We start from the raw sequence: 18,896 nt of genomic DNA on the forward strand, positions 1-18,896 counted from the left end.
TAGTGTCTGTGTATTATCCACTTATGATCTATGTTTCCAGTCAGAGCCAGATTAAGACCAAACAAGGCTAACAGCTTTGGGACTTCCTAAGCCAACTTGCATATATGTACCCTGTTTACATATTCTAGTAATATAAGAAAAATAACATGCAAGTTTGCAAAGACCTCCAAAAAGTATATATTTCATGAAAGCAGAGGGACTTTTGTACATTGCATAATATTTGTGCTAATTTATTTTCACAAACACCAGATAATCACCAAATATACCGGTTTAAGTATAAAAGACAAGATACTCTTCTAGACTAAAGATCACCTACTCCCAATTTATGGGGATAAGGGAAGGTGTTCTGTAGTTCAGGAGAAGTGAACTGGGCAGGCCAGACAGCACTACTCTGGGATTTCAGTACAGCAGGGGCATTGTGTTGTCACCTCATACTGGAATTTAGAAATGTTCCCTGGCAAATCAGTGGGTATTTTTCAATACTTGCAGTGGGTGAAAGTTGCGGGACCCTTATGTAAAAACATTTTTTCAATAGACCAAATTAATATTTATTGTACAACCACTGGCAAAGTTATTTATAAATTAAACTAGCGAAAGTGTGCTCATTCGTTACACGGGGTTAAAAGTTTGTCTACAGCTAAAACTTTATTTTTTAATTTACAGAATTTTGCTCAGTTTGGATTTTCCTTTACTCTCAGTCCCATTGACCATGCTTACCAGGTCAAACAGAGAGGGTGAATCTTCACAGCAGGGAAACAAATAGCAATAAAAACCTCACAGATGTTCTAATCCTACACAGCTCTATCCAAAACAAAAAAAATGTGGCTTAAGATAAACTGTCTTTTTTTATTTTATTTTTTTTGTATGTGTATTTTATTGCTTATGCTATGAAAGCTAAAAAGCAAAATGAAAACGCAAAAACATTTTTTATTAACTATTTACTAAAAAATATATTATATTGGTAAAAAAAAGGGTTAAACTGTACGATAATCGCAGGTGATCCCGCGATCGTATAATAATCGGCAGGTTTATGGGCAGCTTCCGACCGCATTTACTGTACGGTAGCACGACTTTCGTCTTTCAGCGGGTTGGTAGCGTGATCGGAAGATGAAAGCCGCACGGGCCGGTTTGCTCAGCATTGCAATCATTGGCAAGCCCTCCTCTCATCGGGGAGGGCTTGCGATGATCACAAGTATGATCTGCCTGTCCAAGATGGACAGGTCATACGAAATTTGAATCACCTTACAACCATCGCACAATGAAAGTCGTGCGATGGTTGTAAGGTGTATGGCCACCTTAAGACATAATAGGGGGTTAGGATTTCAGTGGATGAGTGAAGGCTTTTTGTCTTACTGTACAAGCTAGACTACTTGGCCATAAAAAAAATCACCACCTGGATTTAGCTAAACAAATATGTAAGAGCCTTTCATTGGATAAGCGTTATGATCTGGGGTTGCTTCAGTTGGTCAGTTCTAGGTTCAGCAACATTATGTCCCCAAAAAAGGAGGTGAGCTGCCTACCTGGATATACTGAATAATGATGTAATGGATATATTCCAAGATGACAATTTGAGCCCCAGGATTCATCGGGCTCAAATTGCGAAAGCACGGTTCAGGGAGCATGAGACATCATTTTCACACATGCATTGGCCACCACAGAGTCCAGACCTTAATCCCATTGAAAATATATGGGATGTGCTGGAGAAGACTTTACACATTGATCCGACTATCCCATTATGAACTACAAAATGTGGGTGAAAATGAATGCATCTCTGGATGGAAATAAATGTTACATTGCATAAGCTTATTGAAACGGTACAAGGGCAAATGCGTGCCATAATCAAAACCAAAGGTATTCCAACAAAATATTGCATGCGTGACATTTTTTTTGGCCAGGCAGTGTAATTCAGTCCATTTATTTTAGGTAAGGAGAAGGTGATATTGCAAAGTTCTTTACTGAGGTTAATGAGGAAATAATAGCTATGTGTGGCAAAATATTAGCCCTTTCTCTAAGTAATGTTTTATCCTAAATAAAATGCCTAATTAAATAAAACAAATATCTTTAATTTGAATAAATTAAACTAATTTGTGGTTTAAACTCTGACCTAAACAATTTAATGTTATACTGCTTAAAACATTTTACATCCCAGTACTCAAATGTGTACTTATGCTTTCTGCAGCACCATTGAATTGACCTACCAATCCGATAGGGAGTGAAATATAGTGAGAGCATTCCCTGATTCCATGTCCCTGTTATTATCAGAGCTTGCAAGCTCTGCTCAGAATTCTCCCGATTATATCCAAATATATTTTTCCTCGAATCTGCCCCAGGAAAAAGTAATTACTAGAATGTCAATATTGTTATTTGTATTAAGTTGATTAACAGCTGTAGAAAAAAAAAGGTAAGAATAAGAGGTTATAGCTAGTTTCAGCCATTATCCAGTTTTCACCTTGTATTGCACTGCAGAGCTCTGTGCTTTCATACAATGGTAGACTTGTGCCTTGCCTGTTATAAATCTGCAAAATTGGATTTCTTTGAACTTGAGGTTCTCCGTCTCACATTAAGACGCAGGCAAACACTTATGTGTGTTTCCCTTGAATTATTAAGACTTTTGATGAGCAATTGTAGTTTATCAGCCTATTAAAGTATCTTGCGACAGCCACATTAAATAGATGTAAAATCAATATATGTACAGTCCAATGCCAAAAAAATGGTGTCTACCTTTACAACTAGAGTGCATTTATCATGGGTGCTATATAACTAACAATTATCAGTGCTTCTAGGGAATGTGGGGCTCTGACATGTCACAGATCTAATGATTGATTTTCCACTTATAAGAAGGTGCCATTATTTTGCAGTGTGAGTATGAAAGGTGGACAAAGAAATTGAAGGTTCAAGTAGGATGTTAGGGCAAATTGCTATAGGCAATCTAGAATTGTTTATTTCTTTTGTCTTACATTCTATCTGAGCAACTTTTAAAATGTAATCTATGGATGTATATTTGTTTATGCCTGATGCTGGCTGTAAAAAGATTTAGAGAATTAGACATTATCACCCATCGTTCTATATGTCAAATTCCTACAAATGTGGTTTTTAAACTCCCAGGAAATTAATTATTTGCTGTTGGTTCTTAGAGGAGAGCATCAAAAAGCAATTTTTTTCCTGTGTAAAGATGTTTAAGATATCGGTATTCATGGAGTCTAAAGGTGCCCATACACTCTACAACCCTCGCAAGACTTTTGTCTTGCGAGGGTTGTAAAGTACTTAAAAAAACGTACGATCTGCCCATCTTGGACAGGCAGATCGTACTTGCGATCATCATTCTGATGACTGCAATGCTGAACGGGCAGTGTGCACGTGCGCACACCGGCTCGTTCGGCAGTGATGTCTCGATCATGTTAAATACCAGCCGTAAATCGTACGATTCTCGGCTGGTTTTCCAACATGCTCGATATACAAAAGTCGTGCGACCGTACATTAGAAACGGTTGCACGCCTTCCATACACTGCACGATTCTCGTACAATCGTGGGATTTCCCGCAATACTCGTACAAGAATCGTGCAGTGTATGGGCACCTTAACACAAGTTTAAAGTTTACTGCCAGGATATTACCAAGTTAATTAGTCTCTAATTTGTACCACAGGTGGCAGGGTAGTAGGGGAAGTGAGCGATCCAAACTATATACCAAATAAAGAACTGCATTATAGTTAGAAATAACCAGTTTAAAGCAATCGGTATAGTGTTAGAACACAGGTTAACACCAGAAGATGAGGATGAAGAGTAATTGAGTGAAGAATCAAGGTCACTAACCGGGTTGAACATGGTACATGGTACAAGGACATGGTAAAAGTCAGAAGCAGAAAAGGGTACACATATGCTAAGGATCCCCTTACCTCAGGTTAGGAATTCTAAGATAGCTGATGCACTTATCTGTGCATGTATTTGTTTGGATGTGTATACAGTAATGCTTTGTTCAATGTGCATCATGGTTGGTGAATCAGTATTTGCCTCTCCAGACATTCAGGTAGGTAAGGTTCTTGGTTCCTGACACAATTTGAAAGGTTTCTCTTCATTATTTGGTAGCCAGAAATCATTACAATTTATAGTGATCCACTGAATTGTAGGGATAGGAAATATATTTTTTCTGGCTTAAAAACATTATATAGTGAAATTAGAATATATGGAACATAGTGAACGTTATCTTCCACCTTTTATGTATATTACTATATCACTGTAATGCTTCTTGTGTGATGCAGTGAAGAAGAAAGAAGCAAGCATTGTAGCATGAGAAGAAAACAAAAGAACCATAAGCCTTTTGCTTCTCTCTCTCTCTCTCTCTCTCTCTCCTCTCTCTCTCTCTCCCCTCTCTCTCTCTCTCTCTCTCTCTCTCTCTCTCTCTCTCTCTCTCTATCTATCTATCTATCTATCTATCTATCTATCTATATATATATATAGGGGAATTTATCAAAACTGGAGCAGATAGAAATTGGAGTAGTTTCCCATAGTAACCAAATTTCGTTAGCAAATTCTTTCTACCGGCCGGCAGCTAAATTCCACAGTCAGAAGCAGAATTTAAACAATGGGGAGCAAATGTCAACCTGCTATTTCATATTGCAGTAGCCAATAGCAGGCTGGCCCACTGAGCAGAGGAGCGGACCTGAGAAATAACTTTCTCTGGGGGGTTTATGCTTGCTTGAGAGTTACTATTAACTCTCAAATAACCAGAAACTACAGTTATACGGCACCTACCGATCCCTGTGGGTGCCGGATAACTGGAATTTTACTGTATTTACCTTTGGTCATCATCGGGGAGGTTATTGGTCACATTTCAGGGTCCACGGAAAACACTTTTACATGGCTCTGCTCCAGAAATCCCTCCGAAAGCTAGCTGGACATTTTCAGGAACAAGCAGAATCCTGTAGGAAAATATAAATGCTGATAATCTGCCCTGGAAGTTGAAGCATTACATTGCACCTTGCTTCTCCATGTAGCCCACATTTCACAGCAGTGCAAACATAGCACATATGTCCTTGTTTGTTTTCTTTCAAAAAGCAAGTTTTTTCCTATTAAATCTGTTACTGAAAGTGACATTACTCAGACAGTTGCCATAATCAGCCAGAAAAAAAGCAGATATTAATGTCAGGTTTTTGCTGGTAAAATGAATGAAGGTTTTCGTTTTCAATTCATTTTGGTGGCAGATACCTTGAACGCTTATATATTAAAAAATAAAAGAAAGAAACATATTTGTTGTTTCCCTGGCTATGAGTACCTTAAGTGCACATATGTCTTTGTCTAAACACTAAATGTTTTATTTTGTAATTAGACCAGTAGAACTAAAACAAAATCGCTATCAGGTTTCAATTCTGCAAGTGTATTTTGAGATTTATGTTGTGTAATGCGCTTGTCAGAGCGAGGAGCTGTTTTTCTAAGCTTGAATGTATTGTAGGGCAGAAATGGGCATTTGTTGTAAATGTATCTAAATCCAAAACCATAAATGTAATATATTGCACCTTTATTGCATCTTTTCTTTTAGGCTTTTTTTCCGTTATTTTCACCTGGTGATCTGGCCAGTAACACGCTCTCTGTCTTAAGGTGGCACACTGACTGCTCCCCTCTGAAGGAGCAATTTAGTCATCCTTGGACAGCAGCATTGCCAACCCATGGAGAGGGTAGTGTTAGATGGAAAAGTACATTTTGATGGACTTTACATAAGTGACTAAGAAAATGAAAGCCTAACTCCTGCTAATACTTTCTAAGCAGTTAAATAAACAGTTTTTTTGTTTTTTTCGCTTTTGGGATAAAGGTTTGTATCAATCCTCTAACTGCCACTTTTCCTGGACAGCCAGGCAGGGCCGGATTAAGAGCATCATTGGCCTGGTGGTGAGGATTTTGGTGGATCTTTTTAGGGAAATACGTAAAAAGAAAGCATCCAAGTCTGGTAAAAATGATCATTTTCCCAGCTGGGGGGAGGTGGGTGCTTGCGCACTTAATTGCTGACAGGACCCACATACAACACAAAAAGAGGACACCCATTTGATCTGTGGGAGTGGGGAAGTTGTATTCAACAACCAAATGGTGATTATGAATTGTCTGAATGGCGGAAATCATACTCGGAGACTCTGTACCCAGACACTGGATACAAAGTAGGTTGCTGTCTATTTGATCTCCCCAGAAAGCCCCTACTGGAACATTGTGCGTACTGTTACCAGCTCTCCTGCTTTACCTTTGCCATACTATCCCTTCTCTCCCATCCTTCTGCTCCCGTGATTTGTGGGTGTTGCATGATTTAATAGCTATGAACTGTCAGGACTCTTGAGAAAGCAATACCAGGAAACTTGTCGAGTCTGTACAATTAAGTACATTATTTGTTATATTGATGCAGTCAACTGTGTATGTTATTATTGCATATTCGATCGCAAGGAACAAAATGGACACATGGCAATTTTTGTATTTACAAACGTTTTAAAGTATATTTATATCAATAAAAAAATTGAATTTTAGATACATATTGTCATGCAGTTCTTGGCACCTCGAAAACCCCAAGTTGTTTTTTATGTTTTATGCGGTCTATATTATTATTTGCACTGGAGTTCTTATTTAAATTAAGGTGGGGAACAGACTATTCCAGTAATGAAAAGAAGGTTGCCATCAAATCAATATGTCCCAGTTATGTACAGTAAATACCAAAATTGTATCCTTGTTTACAGGTGCAAGTGTTTGGGCTATATTCAAGAGAAGGATTACATGAAATTTTTGACTGTCCAATAAAGGTAAGTGTTGCTATGACTTCTAAAATCCACAGACTTTTAAAATCCATCAGTCTGCTAATTAAAATGATCAAAATGATATTGCCTATCTTGTCCTTTTTATTTTTGGCATAGATAGGGTTGTCTAAATGGGACATTTATCCTGTAACCCTGTGATCTTGCCAGCTGGCCTGTTCATGCTTGAATAATGTTTGTATCTATACTGGCAGGAGTGCATTTAGTGGGGGAGAAAATATTGGTGTAATACAAAGAATGGGCTATGCCTTTCTGTAAGATTTGAGCAGAGGGTGGATTAGAACTTGTTTTCCACTTTGTGACCCTGGGTTTGTACTTCAAGGGCATAGAGCGACTGTCTCGGAAAACTAGGCTTCTGCAAGACTTAACCCTGTACAAAACTGCCCTATTCTAAAATATAATTCCTTCCTCCGTGTTGCCAGACTTATTTTGTCACTCTCATTAACACACTCTCATCCAGACCACGTCAACTGTTTTCTACTTTTAGCTCTCTACTATGTCCCCCGCCGCCACCACACACTAACTCGCTCACTGCCCAGGAAATTGCCATTCATTTAAAAAACAAAATAGATACATTTCAGGATCAGATCGCCACTATGCTGTCACCTTCCCCTATTAATGTACCAGATCCACCATCACACTTGTTATTTTCTCTCTTTTAAACCCTGTCACCACAGAGGAGGTGACAAAGCTTTTTTTTGACACCCACCTCACCACTTGCCCCCTGGATCCTGTTCCCTCACCACTACGTAGGTCACCTCTTGCTCTATCCTACACTCTCTTACTCACATTTTCAATCTTCCCCTCTCTACTGGCATCTTTCCTCCCCTCTAAAGCATGCACCGATCGACCCAATACCCAAAAAATCCTCACTAGACCCTACCAACCTCAACAATCTCAGACCAATCTCCTTACTCCCTTTCACCTCCAAACTCCTAGAATGCCTTATTTACAGACGCCTGAGCCGCCACCTGATAACCTTTTCGACCCCTTACAGTCTGGCTTTCGCCCCCTACAATTTACTGAAACCGCCCAACTAAAACTCACTAATGACTTCCTAACTGCTAAAAATAATTGCCACTACTGCTTACTTTTGCTATTAGACCTTTCTGCTGCTTTTGGCACTTTTGACCACCTGCTCCCCCTCAAAAAACTCCACTTGCTTGTCCTACATGACTGCTCTCTCATGGTTCTCCTCCTACCTATCTAAGCGTTCCTTTAGTGTCACCTCCTCTTCCTCTTTCTGTAGTGGTCACCCAAGCCTCTGTCCTTGGACCCCTTCTTTTTTCTATCTACACCACCTCTCTTGGTCAGTTAATAACCTCACATGGCTTCCAATACTATCTCTATGCCGATGACACTCAAATATATATTTTCACTCCACAGCCCACTCCCTCAGTGTCCTTGCGTGTCACTAATCTACTAACTGACATATCAGTCTGGATGTCGCAACACTTTATAAAGCTCAACCTTTCAAAAACTGAGCTCATGATATTTCCTCCACCCCGTGCACCTTCCACCAACGTTTCTCTTGAGATTGTTAACACAACTATGCAGCCCTCTCCCCATGCCAAGGTGCTAGGTGTGATCCTGGGCTCAAACCTCACCTTTCTTCCCCACATCCAATAACTATCCTAATCCTGCCGCCTTCACCCTCATAACATCTCCAAAATATGCCCCTTCCTCACCAATGAAATCGCAAAACTACTCATCCACTCACTTGTTATCTCTCGTCTTGACTATTACAACTCCATCCTCATTGGCCTACCTCTACACAGGCTATCCCCCTTCAATTGATCATGAATGCTGCTGCTAGACTCATCCACCTAACCAACCGTTCAGTGTCTGCAACTCCCTCTGTTGAACCCTGCACTGGCTTCCAATAGCCCAAAGGATAAAATTCAAAATATTAACCACTTACAAAGCCATTTACAACTCTGTCCCGTCTATATCTGAAACCTAGTCTCAAAGTATCACCATAACTGTCCCTTCCGCTCTTCTAAAGACCTCCTGCTTTCCAGGTCCCTCGTCAACTCCTCCCATGCTCGCCTCCAGGACTTCTCTAGAGTCTCTCCCATCCTCTGGAACTCTTTACCCCAACCTGTCCGTCTATCTCCTCTTTAGCGAAGCCTATCCCCCCTTAAACTAACCACTGAATCATCATGTTCTCAAACAATTCATCCCCACACAGCTACCTCCTCATGTATGACTTGCCCCTCCCTTTTATGTTGTAAGCCCTCATGGGTAGGGCCCACCTTACCATCTTGTCTACAATTGTAGTGTAATTGTAATGTCTTCCTTATATTGTAAAGCACTGCACAAACTGTTGGCACTATATAAATCCTGTATAATAATTATTAATAATTAATAATAATAAGTGGGGACAGTAAAAAATAGGACATCTGTTAGTAATAAAATACAAACACAACTTAAAAATATATATTATGAAATTGTCAACCTAAATTATAGCGCTATCATCTTAATAAAATGTGTTATTTTAATAATAACATATATAATAATACTAATAATAATATTTGCTTGAGAGCAACCTAGAACATTTAACACAATTTTTAAAACTTTAGAATATACATTTGTAAATGTATATATGTGAGTTGTGCCTCTCTAGGCAGCTTCAGACTGGCAGCAATCTAGACTATCAGGGGACCTTGCGCTGCCGGATGACAGCTACTGCCACAGCAACTAGATGTTAACAGTGAATCATACTCTATTTATACCTTATTTTATGTTCCCTTTATGCAAGGAGGTATAACATTAAGAGGTTTTAGAACCAGGCAATTCATAGTTCTTTGCTGAAGTCGGTAAGATGTAATTCCACAAACACTGTACAATAGTTTGTATATCATTTGTAGCATAACTTTCAAGTACATTAGGTTTTGATTGAAAAAGATGGAAATACCCCTGAATGTAAAACTATAAGCTGATATAATCACAAAAAATCATTAGTTATTGTGCTGCTCTTTCTGCTTTATTTCCAGCTCTTAAATTTCCAATAAAACATAATGTTGTCCCATAAATACAGCAGTGCTCGATTATAACTGCAGCTGTGCTGATATCTTTTTCTATCGCTGAGAGTTGGTGAATAGAGTTGTGCATTTCTCAAAGTACCTCACTGTGAAGGGACACCTGTTATAATAACTGTGTTTGTACCATAGAAGCATGAAATAAGCAGACATTTGTTAGAAAAAAATAAAATAAAATTGTAGCGGTCAACACAAACAGAAAATGATTTGCCTTGACTCATTTTTTAAAGCTTTACCAATCACACTAGCTTCAGCTTGATGCATTATTATTACTTATTATTAATATTAAAAATGTACTCCCACAATGGCAACATATTAAAGTGTATTGTATGTCTGGCCCCCCAAAAATGTAAAAGAGTGAAGAAGGATTAGTACCCTTGTCAAATGATCACTACTATCTGTGGCACCATCAGAGAGATTTGCCCTCATTTACTATCGCAGTGGCAGTGGTTTCACCAGACAGAAATTGTTGCAAAATCTGCAGCAGGGAAATGGCAATAAAAATCAGGAAGGGGCTTTAGCCTTCTTCACTACTCTACAAAAAAAGCACTTTTATCTCGGCCTCTGCTGCTTGAGTTTTTCCTCAACTCACATATGGGGAAACCATTGTCATCTCCAACTGGACCTGCTGCATTCAAAGAAATACATGGCAACACAAAGAAGGTCAAAAATCCAGTTTTTAGAACTGTCATCCCCACTATGCTATTAAGGTAAATTGGAATCTACTGACCTGAGGTCTTTCACATACACATAAACAAATCCCATGTGCACAAACCCTCTATCACAATTTTTTGCACAATCTTGATCCTGGTGGGGAGGCTTCCCTTCCATTTCTGACCCAGAGAGTAAAAGGAGATCTCTCAAAATCGAAAGAGTTGTCAGCAAAACAGGTATCTTAATTAAATTGAAACCTATCACAACTGCATTGTAGTGTATCATAGTGTATCATAAATAGAGATAGAGATTCTAATCCCTCATCACTAAAAAAAAAGCCACTACTAAAAGGGGTTTTGACTTTAAATTCACTTTAATTCTCTTGAAATATGTGATTTATACCACGTAGAGCAGGATATAGCAGGACAAGCTTTTTGTGATGTTTAGCCATGGTGTTTAATATTTTCCCAACATGTGTTCTCTTTCTAGATTGTTGCTGTTCATCCTCAATTTGGAAAGTCTAACTGTAAGCAGTTTGTCACTGGAGGAAACAAGGTAGGCTCTTTTTCCTATTTAGCATTCTTGCTGTGTAACTTTTTATATAAAATAAAGTAAGGAAATAACAAACACAATAATACAGCATTTGAATTCAAGGCCAAACTTTATCTTCCCGAGCTTCAAGCTGGAGATGCATGGATCGAATTCCTGCTGAGTCATCTGAAACCGTGTGACATTACACACATTAACGCACAGCAGCGGACTGGCTGGTGTTAGCGTAACTTATGGAAAAAGAAGGGAATAATTTGAACCCATGTTGAGTTTTTACTGCTAACTAGGGCTCAGTTAGGGAGATTTACACTGACAATAGGCAACAGAGGCGCAGACAGCAATAAAATATTGACAGATGTGCTAAACTGTCTCCTACTCTACTAATACCATAATTTTTATTGCTATCTCTGTTGCTGTTGGAGATGTTCACTCTTTTGCTGTTTGGTGAATCAGTTGTCACAGTGACATAAGATGAGGTGAGATCTCTCTAATGGAACCTAGTATAACATCTAGAGTATTACAAACCCTTGCCCTTTCTCTTTCTTACCAAAGGTTTTTCTGGATATAAGCTTTAATATAACTGTGTTAAGATTGTGTAAAAAGCTTTCATAAGCTGTTTATATGTTTTTCTTTTTTCAGTACTTGTCATCTATGGATATGCTCTGCTTAAAAAAATGTTTTCATTAAAGCCTACATTTTTCTTTGCTAATTCTACTGCTGATGGCAATACTTGCATTCTGTGTTGCTGTTCAATGTTCCCAAGTTCTGCTTTCCTCCTAAAATACATGGTCCCCTGAGTGCTGCCCCATTTTCTTGTGTGAGGGCGGCTTCTTTATCTTGCAGGGTATCATAAAGCCTGTTGGAGCCACCCTTGCGTGCGCACTCCTGGCATCACATTACAGGGTATCAGCGCAGGCAGTGTCCTCACATCACAAAATGTGAGGGTCTCATAAAGCCTGTTGGAGCCACCCTTGTGTGCGCACTCCTGGCATCACATTACAGGGTATCAGCGCAGGCAGTGTCCTCACATCACAAAATGACTAAGATATTGATTAAGGAGGTGATGTTAAAAATATAGGCGTTAGTACAACTTGAAAGCCTATGTCCAGGAAAAAGCTATTTTTAAAGTGAGGCTGCCCCCACACTGCAAGGTTTAAATGCTAGTTCAGGTTTAGGGTACCTGAGTAAAGGACTCTTACTTACCTTATCCCCACTACCGCAGGCTCCCTCCAGACTACAAGACTGGCAACTGCAGCTCATACTCCCCCCTCCCCCAATGCTCCAGTGGTTGAAGGCCCGCTGACTATTCAAGTAAAATGCATTATAGGCAAGGACACTGTGGGACAGTCCACAAGCCAGAGTGTAGGGAGAGAAGGTGAGCACCAACTGCTGGGAGAGTGTGGATAAGGTGTGTAAAACTAATTTACCCAGGCACTCTAGACCAACCCTTGCAGTGCAGGGGCAGCCCTTCTGCAAGGGGATTTTTTGTTTTGTTCCCCCGGAGATAGGCCATGAGTATAATAGAATATTTTAAGGTTGCTGTCACTTGAGAACTATGAGAAATGTATGTTACACCTAGCACTGATAAAAAGCCTGAATAGTAACATACGGTCGGTCTCAAAGGGTCTTAAATTATCTATACAAGAACCATCCAATATCTTCAATAAAATTGCGAGAATGTGTTGAAACACAAATGTCAAGCAATGTAAAGATAACATACTCGTTATAGTGAGATATAAGCACTTGCTGTAAATCAGCTTTTAACCTTCTTCAAGGGCAGTTTATATTTATGCCATATGCAACACGGAACATTTTAAATATGAGGGTACTGCTGTAGTTTAGCAGCTCTTACTGTGTTACAGCTGATGCTGCTTCGGGTACCTAGTGAGTAAAGAGTCCCAAGAATGATAGACAATAGATCTTATTGTTTGCTAATGGGTTTTACCTATTTTGCAAGTCATTTTACCAAAAGTAATATGTCAGTTTTTTGGGACTTTAACTAGCTTATTATACTGGCCAAGAACTATTGCATAGTTACTTATTCTGTGGAGTCTCACATATCCTGCTGCAACAAAAGTGTTTATAGTTTTCTTATTGCTTTCCTACACAATATAAATGTACTAAAAATCCAGCAGGATTAGTGGGACCTCCCTTGCCACTGGATCACACAAAAGACATAAGGAAACAGTAAAATGTGATATAATTCTTTCTCATCGGGCAGGCACTGAAATATCTCTTTTGTGTTGATAACTTCTTTAAAGACATTCTAAAGTCTCAGCATATACTATCCTGTTATACCATCAGCATTGTGATAGGAATACATACTAGAGTTGTTTTTGATAATGCAATCAAAGCTTACTTGAGAAAATCCCTTTTATGTAGTGAGTGCTTCCTTCCCCCTGCTCATCACTTTCAACAACTTCCTGGATTCCCAGTGTGCTTTGCATCTTTTTGCCTGCTGCTTAATGTAATGCAGTCCTGATTTCTCAAGGCTGCATATCCATCATGCATTGCTTCTACAAGCAATGATAATATGAGATTGTAGGAAGTTCAGACGGCAGACTTAGAGTTGTAAACAAGGTAGTGCATATTCACAGGGAGTGAAATTGTGTCACTGCATTAAGGAAGTACATCCTATGCACAAGAAGTAAGTTTACAAATGTCCTAGATCCATATGGTTATTAGGAGTGGGATAGAACTAGAAATAGGACATAGAAATATATATTACATTTTTGTTTTTGACCGTAAATATACCTTTAAATATATCTTATAAGTGTAAGGGACGATTTACACTATTCCCAGTGCATGCACAATTTTCTGCGATCAGACTGGAACTTGGGCATTGCTTCATCACACATTCCGGTGAGAGTGATTACACTGTGGGGGGATTAGGGGGGGCTTCATGTCTGCGATGCCATTGCCTCCTCCCGCCCCAGTACGCAGGGAGGCTTCCACTATGGAATCCAGTGTGTTCCAGCCACTAACCATGCCAGAATGCACGGAAGATGATGTGAACTGGCCCTTAACCCTTTCGCTGCCAAGGACGTACGGCGTACGGAGCTACAAAAGTGCTTCCAGCAAATTGTATTGGGTTGTCTGTACTGCTCACTGGCAGTAAGCAGAGAGAGGAATTTGGCACGGGATGGAAACAAACACAGGATGCCCCGGGTGCCGGATCATGGTAAGTATGCATCTGTAAAAGGGGAGGGTGAAATCTGAGAGGGAGGCAAAAATAATAAATGCAGTTTGTCTGAGATTGCACTTTTTTTTTAGCGCTCAGAATACTTCAGCTCTGACATGCTTGGGAGGAAAAATAGCATCACATTTTTGTTTGTTTTTTATTCCTGTATATGTGCATTGCTGTTAGAAGCAGTAGTGAATTAAATATCCATGAGGTCCGGTTAGTAAAATATTCAATGAGCACAAGTCTGGTCCAGGCAGAACGGTCACTCAGCCCATGTCCGTACCATGGTCCGCCATTTAGGCTGCATTCACACTAGCAGCTGCACTACAACTCACAGCTGCTGGTGTGTGTTTCCAGGCACAGTGCTGATGCACCAACCCTGTTTATTTATTATGTTTTTGTCAGAACTCCTATCTTCCTCTTTACATACACATGCCTACATGCACATGTTCATTCGAATCAGATGGTGAAGGCAGCAAGGTTGATTTTAATTTGTTTTATTATTTAACAGGGGTGTGGAATTCCTATCGCCCGACGCCCGGGACATGCAGTTTCGGGCACCGGGCGAGTTTTTCTTTTGTACTCCGGACATGCAGAGCTAAGTGTACAGTGTCGGGCCGCGGCTCGTTTTCAAGTGATCTGATCACTTGTATGAAACGAGAAGTGGCGATTCTGTCCACACGCTCCTCTGGCGGACCCGAGACCATGGAACATGAGCTCACCATAGAGCCCGCAGAGCAGACGAAAAAAATCAGTTGTGTTATCACTGAGACCGTGGCGCTGTGATCACAGCGCCACCTGTCTCAGCTGTCAGGAACTACACAGAACATCTGTTCTGTGTTGGAGGGTGATTTTAAATCCCTATGTCATAGGAATAAAATTAGGTGGGGGAAAAAAAAAGTAAAAAATAATAAAAATAAAAAAAGTTATGAAAAAGTAAAAAATTATTAAATATATAAAAAAAAAAAGTGACAGTGTAAAAAAAAAAATGAAAACCAACCCCGCTGCTCCCGCCATCTGCATGCAAATAAACGCATGCATAGGACATTGTGTGTGTGCGTTGAGTGCTGCCGCCATTTCACTGTGCCATATTGTGGTAGCGAGGCAGCAGAACTCTCCCACAGGCACAATGTGCATTAAAGGGCAAGTTAACTTTCCCAGGTAATATGGGAAAATGGAATTACCCAATCAAATCTGGCCCCCGTCTCTCCCAAAACCCCCCGGCTATACTTACCTTTTGGCAAACAGTCCTTACCCTCCGCCGTTACAGGTGTACTGTCCTTACCCCGTACTGTCCAGCGCAGTCCTGCCCTATGCATTTTGAATTTCGCTCGCAAATTGCAAGCACTCATTGGTCAGCGTGGTCTGTGGACCACGCTGACCAATGAGAAGCGCTATTTAGCACAGACCAATACAGTTTTGATTAGGGATGCACAGATACAGAGTATTTGGGCAAGTACTTGTACTCGCCCAAATGCTCGATACCTTCTACAATACCCGAACTTCTGGTTAGAGGAAGATTTCCTCTGACCGGCAGTGCCGTAGGGGAACATGGAGCCAGCTTCCTGTGCAATCTGGAAGCGGGGCAGCGACTAATGACCCGCCTCCCAGTTTCCTGATTGGCCAGGAAGGCAGCTACTTGCTGATTGACTTGGAAGCCGGCTTTCCAGCCAATCAGCATCGAGCCGGCTTCCTGGCCAATCAGGTCATTACTCGCCGCCCGGTTTCCTGATTGGCCAGGAAGCTGGCTCGATGCTGATTGGCCGGGAAACCGGCTTTCCAGCCATTCACAATCAAGCCGGCCAAACAACATGGAGTTGGCTTCCCTGGCAGTCAGGAAGCCAGGTAGCATCTCATTACCCGCTGCCCGGCTTCCTGATTGCCCAGGAAGCCTGCTCCATGCAAACAGAAGCACAGATACTCGGTGAGTACCGAAAGCAAAATATCGGTACTCGTACTCTATACCCAAAAACCGGTATTGGTGCATCCATAGTTTTAATTAAAACTACTATTTTTTTTTGTATTGGGACAAGTAGATTGTTATGAAGGACAAGTAGATTTGGCCCCCGCTTTAGCCCTTGGACAAGTAGTTTTTTCAAAAATCTCCACACCCCTGTATTATTTTATTATTTTCTACTTTTTCATCACCTTTTGTCTAACTACTCCCTATGTGACAACATCTGGAGGTGACAGGTTTTCTTTATGTAGTAAAATATATCACCAGCACACCGAAGTAAAATATTCAACAAGTGGTCTTTTTATTGATGTACACACATCTCGTCACAAAGCATGACGCCATGCCTGCTGAAGGGTCCCTGAGTGGCCCTGAAATGTTGCTTTGTGACGAGATGTGTGTACATCAATAAAATGACCACTCGTTGAAAATTTTACTTCGGTATGCTGGTGATGTATTTAACTACTTGAATTTGAAGTGGTGCCATCCACTATCACTGCGGCACCCACCTTGAAAGGTACATACCAGTAAGGTGTGCGGCAGGGACCTCTTTGGAACAAGTTTTCTTTATAGAAACATCAGGGGTCTATTAGACCCCTGATGTCTCCCCTACCTTCCAATAAGGAGAATCAAACAAAGGATTGTGCTTCATCATCTGTTCACCCGGCAATTCAGCTGGCTTCTGACAGTCCTGAAGCAGGAAGTGCGGAGAGCACCGCACTCCCTGCTACATTCAGGACAGAGCAGCTCATGGAATGGAAGTTCCCCGGTCTGCTCCCACTCTCCAGCCTAACAACCTCTGGCATGGTCCTGGGCCCCCCAGAGGAGTGGGGGACCTCGAAAACCATAGTGCGGAGGCGGATGGGACAGCATGATCGCAGGGTAGTATAAGTGATCTTACCCTGTTGCCTGACGTCATTGGTTGCCCGTATGCCAGCGGTCCTAACAACTAATGACTGAAGCAGAGGGGGGTGGGCTGCTCTGGGTTATGGCTGACAGTGGATACACCACCACTCAGTCTGCATCCAGGCCGCAGTCTGACATTTAGTGAACCCCTGCCCTAAACTATGTCTATCAGCCTGAATATTATCACTATCAGTATTGGCTTTTTTTTCCTGTTGTTTGAAGCTTTAGGTGCACATGGTGTTCAGCAGAGATTGTTAAGGGCTGATATGTGTTCAAACACATTTTGAGTTTACTGTCTTAATGTGTAAATCTCTTCAGTTTATAGAACTGCATACATTGTTTGTTTAAATAAGGATACAGTGGAGTGCCTCGTAGTTCAAAGCCAGTTTGCCAAGTAAACCCCTACACTAGCCCTTTAATAGAGGCCAACACTTTATTTTCAAAATAATGACATTTAGGCATTTTGTGGTACGCAAGGACGCAAAAATGCCAGAATAGAAATACACTGTGTTTTGTAAACTTAGAAATGTCAGTGTGTAAATGCTTTTGGAATTACATGCCACTGAGTGGGCTGATTTAGCTTGACCTGTTTAAAGCTACAAGCAAAATACATTTTCTTCCTGTAATTATTATGAACAGTTGTGTGCGTTTGGGTATGCTTGGCCCTCTAGCATTAGTGGGTCAAAAAGATAGCAAGGAACATTTTATAATGTGGATAGGCATGGAAATAAAGCAGCATGCTTTTAACCATGTCTACACCTCGCTACTATACAGTGATGTCAATTTATCTGGAGGTTATTTGGGCACTTGAACATTCTCAGCATGCTGTCACAACACCAACAGAAGATGACTCGCATTAGAAAGAGTTTCCTCCTAACAATTAAAAAATATTCTATGCACTGTCCATGGTTTATTAGTGGGCCATAGACATGAGGTGATCTTTGATTTAAGGAAAGATCTAGCAATCAAAAATTCTGTATGTGCTAAGCACATTCATACATTGTAATTTTGTTAACTTGCTGCACACATTCCTGGCAAGTTGTAGACTTGCAGAACACTTGCAGCACAAGTTCTAGTTTTGAATTTGTAGCAAATTTGCTGGGCAAGTCTACAGCAAGAGTCCTGCAGGTCTTAGCAAGAGCTCTGCAAGCTCGCTGGTCTGGAGACTTGCAATGCAGACTTGCTCTAATCGTGCAACAAAATTGTAAAGCTTGGCAAGTCTGCAAGAGTTTAGCAAGTCATTTTCAAACTTGCAGCACAATTGCTTGCTATCTGACAATTGCTTGCTAAAAGACACATGTCCATCGAGTTCAACCTAGAGATATGAAAAACAAAAAACAAACAAAAAAGAAAAGCCTAAATAGAATGCTATGCCCACAATTTCCCACTGTTACCAGTCCTTGGATGTGGTGGTTGCATTAGTTTTCTTTTATTAGGCTCTATTTCCTATATTTTCATCTGGTGATCCGGCCAGTAACACCCTTCCTATTTCTCAAACCCTCTATCTGCCACTTTTGCTGGACAGCTCGGTCTGCTAAAGGAAGTTAGAAAATAACAGATTTACTAGCTAGATCACCAGGGAAAATAAAGAAAAGAAAGCCTAAAAAAAAACGAATTCAGCCACAACATTTAAGATTTGGTAAGCTGTAATATATATTTTTCTTTTGGGTTTATATGTGCTTTAAGCTTGAATGAATCTATGGAGAGTCTTATGTTTTTTAAAGGCTCCATCTGGGGCTACATTTTAGGAGCATAGGCTCTTTTCTGTCTTGTCTTTTCTGCTGGGCTGTTGCGAGTCTGGACCAATAGATGGTACTCCTCTTCTG

General features: G+C 40.5%; 1 protein-coding gene across 2 annotated transcripts in view; it reads left to right on the forward strand.

The window, feature by feature from the left end:
• Positions 1-18,896, forward strand: part of VPS41 (VPS41, HOPS complex subunit) — a 236,476-nt gene that overhangs the window by 111,183 nt on the left and 106,397 nt on the right. For both annotated transcript variants that reach the window (XM_018558775.1, XM_018558776.1), the window contains exons 6-7: positions 6,708-6,770; positions 10,967-11,032. In XM_018558775.1, coding sequence (XP_018414277.1) covers positions 6,708-6,770; positions 10,967-11,032 — 129 coding nt within the window. The remainder of the gene's footprint in view (positions 1-6,707; positions 6,771-10,966; positions 11,033-18,896) is intronic.

The sequence above is a fragment of the Nanorana parkeri genome, unplaced genomic scaffold (assembly GCF_000935625.1).
Source record: "Nanorana parkeri isolate BGI_ZX_2015 unplaced genomic scaffold, ASM93562v1 scaffold357, whole genome shotgun sequence".
Classification (NCBI taxonomy): Eukaryota; Metazoa; Chordata; class Amphibia; order Anura; family Dicroglossidae; genus Nanorana; species Nanorana parkeri.